General features: G+C 43.5%; 3 protein-coding genes and 1 pseudogene across 3 annotated transcripts; 2 read left to right on the forward strand and 2 right to left on the reverse strand.

The window, feature by feature from the left end:
• The first annotated feature begins 3,283 nt into the window (after window positions 1-3,283).
• LOC122089959 (zinc transporter 6, chloroplastic-like) lies at window positions 3,284-4,329 on the forward strand. The gene has a single exon (XM_042659740.1). It carries the CDS (start codon window positions 3,386-3,388, stop codon window positions 4,139-4,141), a length of 756 nt encoding a protein of 251 aa, XP_042515674.1. The 5' UTR covers window positions 3,284-3,385; the 3' UTR covers window positions 4,142-4,329.
• Window positions 4,330-5,186: 857 nt separating this feature from the next.
• On the forward strand, window positions 5,187-6,997 carry LOC122089543 (annotated as a pseudogene).
• Window positions 6,998-7,144: 147 nt separating this feature from the next.
• On the reverse strand, window positions 7,145-8,118 carry LOC122089960 (UPF0098 protein CPn_0877/CP_0992/CPj0877/CpB0906). Its single transcript, XM_042659741.1, has 2 exons — window positions 7,569-8,118; window positions 7,145-7,432 (listed from the first exon to the last, which is right to left on the reverse strand). The coding sequence occupies exons 1-2, from the start codon at window positions 7,992-7,994 to the stop codon at window positions 7,373-7,375; spliced, it is 486 nt and encodes a 161-aa protein (XP_042515675.1). The 5' UTR covers window positions 7,995-8,118; the 3' UTR covers window positions 7,145-7,372.
• Window positions 8,119-8,404: 286 nt separating this feature from the next.
• On the reverse strand, window positions 8,405-9,463 carry LOC122089544. The gene has a single exon (XM_042659282.1). It carries the CDS (start codon window positions 9,461-9,463, stop codon window positions 8,405-8,407), a length of 1,059 nt encoding a protein of 352 aa, XP_042515216.1.
• Window positions 9,464-10,574: the final 1,111 nt, after the last annotated feature.

The raw sequence follows: 10,574 nt of genomic DNA on the forward strand, positions 1-10,574 counted from the left end.
CACATCTCTAATTAGGGGTGTTAGTGGGCTGGACTGGACTGAGTTTTTCAAAACCCAAGCCAAGCCCAGCCCAGCCCAGCCCTAGGGATGGGCTGGGATATTTCAGCCCAAGCTCAAAATTTGAATTAAGAGGTAACAACTTTGGTGGGTTTTTACCAAAAAAAAAAACTTTGGTGGGTTAGGCCCTGTTTTTGAAGCGCAAGCCCAACTTGAGGCAACCAATGCCTAACCCATGTCTGACCCGGCCCAGCCCAACCTTAGGCTAGAAATTCTCAACTCTAGCCCAATGGGTAGGTCAGGATCAACCCTTGAAGGTGAACTCATCAACGAATACACACTTTCTCACTCCAAGGTACAAAACCTTAGCACTCACACCAAGGAGGGAGATGGGAGAAAGAGAGTGTGATGCAAGGAGCTACAAACGCAAGAGAGAAAAAAACTGGCTCTTTGCTATGGTCGACCCCCATTCCTTTCCCCTATTGTTGTCTATTTATAATACATCAAATCATAATCTTTATCATAAGTCTACATGTCAAGTCAGGGTAGCTTTATGTGAGTCAAATTCAAACTATCAAACAAAACTATTTACTTATAAGTTGAACTTAATTTTATTATGTTCCTTGTGGCTTCCTATTTCTATCTCTCTCCTCCTAGGATCGTGGAAAGTTAATCCAAGAACAGAGTAACTCCCAACCCCTTGTTGATCACTTGAGTAATGCATATACATAATGCATATACAAATAATGCATTGTTGATCACTTGAGTTATGAGTCGCTGCTTCATGGGAGGGAGAAGACACAGAAAGTTGCTAGCATATGCTACACAGCCAAGTAACGTTCTTTCTCTCTAAAACTATTTATTAATAAGCATCTAACTCAATCTTCGTAAACAAAACTATTTTTACTCCTAAGAGCACCTCAAGTTGGATATAATTTATAAACCCCAAATTGTGCAGATCCAAGTGTAAAGGGGGGCTGGGTTTCGAACATCCTAAGCTACAAAACTCAATCTTACTTGCTAAAGTAGCTTGGAGACTATGGGTAGAACCCGATCTGTGGTGGAGCCAACAGATGAAGGCTATATACTTTCTAAAATCAGACTTCTTATCAGCTAATATGGGTCACTGTCCATCCTGGGCATGGCGCAACATCATCCATGGGAGTAAAGTCCTCTTGGAAGGCTTGATCTGGTCCATTGGAACAGGGGTTAATGTTCGAATTTGGGAAGATAAGTGGATTCCGTCTTTAACCGATTTTAAGGTTCAACAAGAAGCTTTACCCGACTATCCCTTGGTTAGGATGTCAAATATGAAAGACCAGGATAACAGAGTATGGAAAGTGGAACTCCTGAATCAATGGTTCTCTAATTCGGATGCCAAAGAAATCGTTAAAATCAAGCTGAGCATTATTTCAACTCATGACTCTCTTAAATGGGGTGTATCAAATTCTGGGTCTTTCTCTGTGAAATCTGCATACCATCTCCTCTCTAATCAGCAGGAAGAAATTGAAACTGTGCAGCCCTCTTCTTTTAGGAACTCAAGCAGGAGAAATGTTCCAAATCATATATGGAATTTCATTTGGAAGTGCCCCACGCTCCCCAAAATTCGATCCTTCGTCTGGAGAATGTGTGCTAATGGTTTAGCTTCAGGTGAAGGGCTTCACATCCGACAAGTAGTGGTTGATCCATCATGTATCAGATGCGGTCATATAATGGAATCCATAGACCATATAATCCTCCATTGTCCATTTGCCAAGGCTGTCTAGTTTGGATCTTTCCTCACTCATAGAATCCCAGATGATGGTTCCATCTTAATTCAATACTGGATTCATTCTTGGAATGACATCAGCCGCTTCGACAAATCCTTATCTAAGGAAAGTTTTAGTCTTTGCTCCTTTATATGCTAGTCTATCTTGCTTGCAAGAAATGATATGCTTTTCAAGAACTGCTACCGTTCTCCGACTGAAGTATTTGGTATGACGAAAAATCTCTGGTAGGAATTCAACCAAGCCCAAATAAAGGAATCGCATAATATTCCTCTTCCCCATCACTCTTGGAGCCCCCACTAGATGGCTACATCAAGATAAATTATGATGCCTCCTATCTAATTGAGGAAGGAAGAGGGGGTTTAGGCATTATAATATGGGACTCAAATGGGAACCTCCTTTTGGCCTGCTCAGAACCAACAACTATGTCTTCCATTCTAATTGGAGAAACTGAAGCAATTAGAAATGGAATTTTAAGTGCCTTAGTTGATGGTCATTTTTGTTTCATAGTGGAGTCGGACAATGCTGAAATCGTCAACATCTTGAAGGACCCCTTTGTTGATGCCCCGATGGAGATCCTCCCAATTGTAACAGATATTCGTTTTATTTCCCGTCAACCCATTCGGTGCATCTTCTCCCATATTCCAAGGGTTGCCAATGACACTGCTGACACCTTTTCCAGGAGAGGCTCATCCATTCGGTCTAGGACGTTGTGGCCTCATTCCACTCCTTGGTTATTCCAACTTTGTGATATGGATACCTCGGATTGTAATCGGAACTTACATCAATAAATCTTCAAGTTATCAAAAAAAAAAAAAAATTTATAAACCCCAAAAATAATAGTTTTATTGTATTTTAATCCCTCTACGGCTCTACTTGACAATATCACATCACAAACTTACAGGTATGGAATTAATTACAATCATCACCCCTATAAAAGCATCAACAAGGATAAAATTTTCATTTTTCATGAGGGGCACACTCTCTCTCCCTACCTTTTGAAAATGACTTCCATGCCCCTCCACAACCTTGCCCTCCCATAGGTGAAAATATGAAACTCATCTGGTTTCAATTTTACTGTATTGAATCAAATAAAAGATTAGAACCAAACCAATTGACACCCTACTGCGTGACCAACCCCGACATCCCCGGACCAGTGTCCGGACCGGATCCTAAACCTCTCTATTGAAAGTCCACGAAAATAATTGAAATAGTCATAGTGGTCCACGTAAACCATGAACTCCCAAGCGATGACAGCGACTGACTTTGACATCACTCGTGAACCGTGAACTGTGATTGGTGATTACCCAGAAAACAAATGAATTTTTTTTTTTTTTTGGGTAAAAAACACAAATGAAAAATCTCACTGGGCCTAGTGGAGAAACCCTCAATGTGGGCCCAGAGCATTTAAAGACCCCACTCACCCATGGATCCGTTATATTCTACATCGACGGCCAAGGGGATGACATGTGACTTGATTTTGGAAGTCCCGCGAATGGAAGTATGGAACGACGAAGAAACAGAGAAACTCCCAAACCCATTACGTTTCTTAATTCTCCCTCGGCCGAATCGTCTCTTTCTAAAACCTCTCTCTCTCTCTCTCGCTCGCTCTCGCGGCATCCATGGCTTCGTGTCTAACGGATGCGACACGGGAGCTATCGTGCCGAGACAGCGAAGCAGCGACTCATCTGAAGCTTATCTCCATCCTCGTAATCTTCATCACTAGCATCATCGGCATCTGTTCTCCGGTTCTTCTCGCTCGTCTCTTCCAAGGAAAACCCGTCTATGATAAGGCACTTCTGCTGATCAAATGCTTCGCCGCCGGTGTAATCCTCTCCACCTCCCTCGTCCACGTCCTCCCGGACGCCTTCGATGCCCTTGCCGATTGCAAAGTGGCTACCCATCACCCCTGGAAGGACTTCCCCTTCGCAGGTCTCGTCACTTTGATTGGAGCTCTAATAGCCCTCCTCGTCGATGTTTCTGCGACTTCTCACGTCCATGGCAACAAGCCGAGTAATTATACGCCGATTGGTACGCAGGAAGTTGAGCCATCGATTGATTTGGGGAAGAAATCGAAGTCGAGTGTGGACCCCCAAATTGAGCTTGGGGTTGTGGTACAGGGGAGTTGCTATGGCGGTGGGAGTCCACCGGCGGCAGAGGAAATGGCAAAGCTGAAGCAGAGATTGGTGTCTCAGGTTTTGGAGATTGGGATCATATTTCACTCTGTGATTATTGGGGTCACCATGGGTATGTCTCAGAATCAGTGCACCATTAGGCCTCTTGTTGCTGCTCTGGCGTTCCACCAGATCTTCGAAGGGATGGGCCTCGGCGGCTGCATTGCACAGGTAATCTCCTTCTTTGATTTGGTACTTCAGTAGTGTAGTCTTCTTTCACTGCTCGTTCACTTTACTGGGTATATGGGTAATTAGGCTAATCCCACTAATCCTTTCCTTTAACCCCAAAGCAGGTTACTCACACCGGTTGGCCCTTTATTAATAACAATATAATAATGTGATTAGGTTGTCATACTTTTGTGGCTCTGAATTATAAACCAAAGAGAAATGGATTTCCATAGTGGCACCACTATACAGCTTAGAGGGACCGTTTAAAATAGATTTTTGCCAAATGGGAAAGGAAGATAGGAAAAGCTTTTGAACATGGGCTACCTGAAGTTTTCTAGAGCTTGCCAATGCAAATAAGCTTATTTTGGAGGGACCCTTTAAAAGAGGTTTTCACCCAATGGAGAAGGGAAGGGGGAAAAAAGTGTTAATATGGGCAAAACTTTGCCTATTGGAGCATGCATGGTGTTGGGAATTGGTTAGAACTCATAGAGAAGTGCCCAAGTTTTTACATTGAGTTACTTGCATCCGATGTGAGATTAATTACTTCTGCGTGAAAATACACACATAGTATCTAATAATCTGAGTAATAAGGAGTTAGCATGACATACATGGGAATGCATTACAAAACAAAGAAAAGGATTTGACTAAGTTATCCCTGAAATTTGACACGGGACTAATCCAGACCATGTATTATTCTACCTAATGCTTAGAATTGCCTCATGATCATTCCACAAGACACAATGAGGATGATGAGTTGCGAGAAAGGAGTCTTTTGTTATAAATAGGCAAAGCTATAGACCTGGTTTTCCAATGTCACCACCAAGGAAAGAATTTTTTTAACAAGCATCAATATTTGCCACATGGTAGGTCGGATGGGGCTGAAATGTAGTGTATAGGTGGGCTTGATGTAGAACTAATCCCATACCAAAAGATTTCTAGTAGGAGACTAGCTCGAGACAAGATTGCAGGAAAAGAGAACAAAACCAGAATTAGAGAACATTTAGGGCCCGATTGATAACGTTTTTACAGTTTCTGTGTCAAGAAACAATAGAAACATAAATTTCCGTTTCTGGGAACATAAATGGAATTCAAGGTGTTTGATAAAACCTGTTTCTGGAAACGTTTCCACTTCTATTCTCTGCTAACCTCTACAACTCTCCTCTCCATGAATTTCTTCACCATAGACCCCAAATTCTGCTCGTTCTTTGCCTTAATGGGAGCTATATCAAAATATTTCGTTTTGGCAAGCACACGAGACGAATTCTCTGCAATTGAAGGAGTCGCCTGCTATGGGGATTTCAATTGTGAATTCAGTGTAGCAGAGAACGGAGAGGAGTGCAGAGATACCGGAGGCTAAGAAGGAGAGGACAACAGCTGGTCCGGCTTGGGTGTAAGAAGTGAGGCCTCTTAGTACGAAGATTCCGGCTCCGACGACGGAGCCGATGCCGAACCAGAGGATGTCCCACCCTGTGAGGGTCTTCTTCATAGAATGGTAGCGACAATGTTTTCGTTCACCAAACGTCGATCTGTTCCGATGGGTTCAGGACTCTTTCGGAGGGTGAACAGTTCGAGATCGAAATGGCGATGATGGACGAACGGAGGCTGTAGATGTGATAGGATTGAACGGATCTGAGGTTTCCCGTGGTGGTGGTGGTGTACGTGGGTTTTCTGGTGGAAGAGGCAGGGGATCTTACGACAATTATGGTGGTGGGATTGGTAGTGGGTTTGGGAGAGGGTGGAGTGGTGGTGGCGGCGGCAGTAGAGGAGGGAGGTCTGGTGGTGGTTATGGTGGTGGCGGTGGTGGTGCTGGCGCGTGCTATAATTGTGGGCAGACCGGTCACTGGGAAGAAATCGTCCTTACTGCACCACCAGCATCGGCCACCGGTAGTGGCGGCGCCGCCTGTTTCAGTAGTTCTCACCATTATCGTATCAACTCTAGGCTCTGGACTGGAGAGGTGAGGGTGGTGACTGGTTTGGCGCTGGAGAGAGTTTCGGGGATTGAGAGAGTTTCGAACATAAAAGTCGTTTCCAGAAACAGCAAAACAAGTATGACTTGTTTCGCCATTTGCGTTTTTAGGAACAGAAATTGATATAAATTTTGATTTATGTTTCTAAAAACAAGAGAAACGGATTGACTTTATCAAACACTTTTTAGGCCGTTTCTGCTGTTTCTAGGAACAGAAATGGTAGAAACAGCAAAAACGAAACATTATCAAACGGGCTCTTAATAACCTGAACAAAACCAATCAATTGACCTAATAGGTTGAAAGGGCATGGAAATTCTGATTCAAAAAGTTGGCTGGATTGATGGATAATGTCTCCTCCTCACATGAATGGCCTCGCTGCCCTCCTATTTGGTATGCTTTATCTATACTGCTTGCCCAGAATACCCTCTCCCATAAAGAAAACAAAATCGAAACAAGAAAAGAAACAGAACTTCAAATTAGACCAAGAGTAAAGATTCAGACTAGGAATTGGATTCTCAGAGAGAATAGGATTCTCTGACTAGAAATAAGGTTCTCAAAGAGAATAGAAATAGGATCCGAGATTTCCAAGTGGTGAAACAAGAAATAGAAAAATCTGAAACTACCAAGAGATTGGATGGAACTATGGTGAGATTCATGAACAGATATGGGAGGTTAAATGGTTGAATTTGATACTGAAATTTGACAATAGGCTATTCAGACCATTCTCTAGACATCAATATTAAATTCACGACATTCCTCTTCCACGTGGCAAAACTGAGTGTATTTTTTTTCTCAATAGCCATGTGAGAAATCTTTCTTTTAACTATGTTATACAGCACCTAAGTCGAACGTTGCGACATTGAGTTTATTATGATTTTGCACAAGTATTTTCTAATCTCATTTCACAAAAAAAAAAAAAAAAAGAGTAACCAAGAACATATCAACCCACATCAAATATTTTCTATAAACGATATGGAATTAGCCCCATATGCGGCATATGAATGATATGGGATTGTTAAAAGATTATCAATAATTCTTTTGAGGCTGAAAACTTAAAAACAGAAGCCAACAAGAGAGAAAGAGAGGGCAAATTTTTTGCCTTAACTATTTTTGTGAACAAAAACCAAAAGGAAAAATGATAGCGAAGAGGGCCTTAGTAACTGACATTCTCAATTGCGAGATCCATCAGAAGCACTGGGCCATTATCTTCAACCCCCAAATGCAGAAGGCATAATACAGCGACATTGGAAAAGTAGTGAGGGTTTGACAAAGAAGAGAAAAGAGCATCAGAAGATGGCCATTAACAAGCTTCTCCCAGAACATGCCCTTCAATCAGTTCCAACAGTCTCTCCTTCGTCACCTGCAGCCACCCACACGCACACAGTCAAAGACTCGAACATCAAAGGTAGATGCAATTAATTGCGCTGATAACAACCATCAGATCTGCGAGAACACCATTGATGGACGGTGGTGGTTAATTAGTACTAATTAATTACCTTGTTGCCAAGATGCATCATATCATCCAAAGCGTAGAGTTTGAACTCGAAGCGATGGCAATGGGAAGGAAGCTTGGGACCACGCCAACCAGGGACCTTCCAATCAGTGTGGCCTTCTTTGATGTTGGCATAGTCACCACCAACCTCCTCTTCCTTCCCTGAGAAACCTTCAGGTAGACCCTTCAGTGTGGGTGGTATGTTCGCCACCACCCATATGGTCCACGGCACGATAGGCCCACTCGGATCTGGGGCGTCGATGTCTTGAACCACAAGAGCCAAGCTCTTGGTACCTTCAGGCAAGTTGTACCATTCCAAGGGTGGAGATAAGTTCTTGAGGGCTCCCTGTCCTTCTGCCGTGTACTTGCGTGGTAGCCTTCCGTCCTTGTCTATCGCCGGCGAAACCAATCTGAATTCCTCGTTCTCCATTAACACCACCGCCTACTAACTCTAATTAGTCTTTTTTCAAACAACTTCCTCTCAAGAAATGCTTTCTCTTCTTCTTCTGGAAACAACTTTTCTCTCTCTCTCTCTACAATTATCAAAGAAATGCTTTCTTTCTTCTTTCATGTTAATCGTTTTTATAGTTGGGAATTGGTGGAACAGTAAGGAAGGACGGTGGCGATAGGAATTTGGCGAGTGGCATACGGAGGCTTCGTTGTCCAAAAGGAGGACGTCTAGAGCTTAGAAGTATTGTTGTTGCGCCACGTGTGAATTAGTGCATTATGTTTACCTTTTGAGAGAAACAGCCGGAAAAGATTGCGTGGTTCCTACGTCAAGATACATGAGAGTTCAAAATGTTTAACCGATCCTACATCAAAGGCGAAAATCCCACATTATTAATGAATACATCCAGTATAGTTAGCATACATAAGATAAGAAATGGATGTAGGAGGATAAAACATAATAGACATATTTGATTGGGAAGATGCAGCCTCAGAAGCAAGCTTGTCAGCCACCGCAGTGGATTCCCTGAAGAAATGCTGGAAGACGACATGAGGTAGTGAGCCCGCTACCTGAATGCTGTCTGCCAGAATATTAATACTAGCTATGCGCCACGGGTAGCGGTTTATCGAGCCATTGAGGCAACAGATGAGCAGGAGATTGTCGCTCTCGATGACCACCGAAGTTGCTTGGAGCTTTGTGGCATAGATGAGGGCTTGTCTTGCAGCGAGAGCCTCAGCAGTAAGAGCGTGGTTGTACCCTATCCCTCCAGAGAAGCAGCAAATAAAGTTATTATTGTGATCCCGACAGACACCAGCAATTCGGCAGGCCTGGGTTCCTTTACTTGTCCCATCTACATTGAATTTCCAGACTCCAGGGGGAGAGGGATCCAACGAGTACTGGCAGCAGGTCGCCTCGCTGACTTTAACCTCAGAGGAAATGTTCTTGGCCTCCCTGATTGCTACTAACAATGAGTGTTGAGGATTGAAGGAATTAGCTCTGAAGATTTGATCCCACACAGCAGTCCAGATTTGCCACATGATCCAGCAGAACAGGGCGGTCTTGAGAATGATTTGCCGGTTGGAAGCTTTGAAGGAGGTGATTATTGCTTTAATTGCATCCACGATAGAACCAATTGCAGGGATATTGCCAAGCCCAGCTAAATACCACATTTGCTGGGACTGCGAACATGACAAGAATAGATGATTGGGATCAAGTGCATGATTGGTGCAGAAGGAGCAGGCAACATCAAAGGAAAAGCCCCTCTGGTTAAGAAGGGTTGGAAGCGGCAGCCTATTGTGAAGAGTTTTCCATAAGAGGTGTTGGATCTTTGGGGCAACTCCCTCCATAGCTATGCTATATGCTGATGCAACCGAGAAGGATCCATTGGCTGTAACCGCCCAGACAAACTTGTCCTGAGTTGGCATGAGAGGGATTGGGATGGACAGGATCATGGATGGCCACCACAACAGTACTGCTTCACGACGCCAAGATGGTCGATGGGGTCAATGAGCATCGAGACTTTGGTGGGGCATTGGGTAAGAGGGGAATGGGCGCGCTGAAGGTAGGAGGTTGGGGATCCAGAAGTCTGTCCACGGTTAATCAATTCTCCGTTGCCCAGTTGCTTGAAGAGGCCCGCTTGACCCGAGCAGAGCAAATAGATTTCCACCCCAAGATGCTGTTGCGGGACAAGCAGCCTCCATGAATGTCGATTGGGGGAAATATTTTCTTTCATCAGCTTCACCCAAAGAGAATCAGTATTTGTTAGTGTTACTACCAAGAATCTTATGAGGCTGAACTTCGATCGTGCACACCGAAAGTTGCTCCGGGATTAGTCCTCCGACGCCAAGTTAGAGACCCGCAAACAGTATTTTCACAGGAGTAATGGTGTGAATCTGGAAGAACTCTCGCGGCTGTGCCTTGACGTCTGACGGCACATTGGTGCTAAATTGTGCCCTTGTTTTCTGAATGTTAACAGGTTGTCTAGAATAGTTGCAGTAGACGTTTAAAATGGTATTTAAAGTCCGTGCCTCAGCCATAGAAGCTCGCCCAAAGGAAATTAAGTCATCAGCGAAAGCCATGTGTGAGAGTCTTTCTCCTTGCCTGCAGAGTTGAATCCCACTCAGTCGCCGTTTCTCTAAGGCCAGCGCAAGATGTGAGGGTAGCACTTCGACACATAATACAAATAGGTATGGTGAGAGCGGGTCTCCTTGCCGCAAACCTCTTGATGGTGTAAAGGGTGGGAGCTGTTCTCCATTCACGATAATGCTCATCTGTGTGCTTTCAACACAGAACATGATTTTTTCAACCCAACCCGCATCAAACCCATAGCTGAGAAGTGTCTTTCGTAGAAAACACCACTCAACCTTGTCGTAGGCTTTGCTGAGGTCGACTATTAAAGAGAAAAAACCTTGCCTTCCTTTGTGAGTATTTTTCATTTTTTTTGAAGTATCTCATTTTTTGAGTATTTTTCATTATTAATGCTTTTACATATACTCTTATTGAGTATATTGGTCTCTACTTTGATGCAGAAGCCACACTAGTTTTTTATGAAATTCTCTTTCT

The sequence above is a fragment of the Macadamia integrifolia genome, chromosome 9 (genome assembly GCF_013358625.1).
Source record: "Macadamia integrifolia cultivar HAES 741 chromosome 9, SCU_Mint_v3, whole genome shotgun sequence".
NCBI lineage: Eukaryota > Viridiplantae > Streptophyta > Magnoliopsida > Proteales > Proteaceae > Macadamia > Macadamia integrifolia.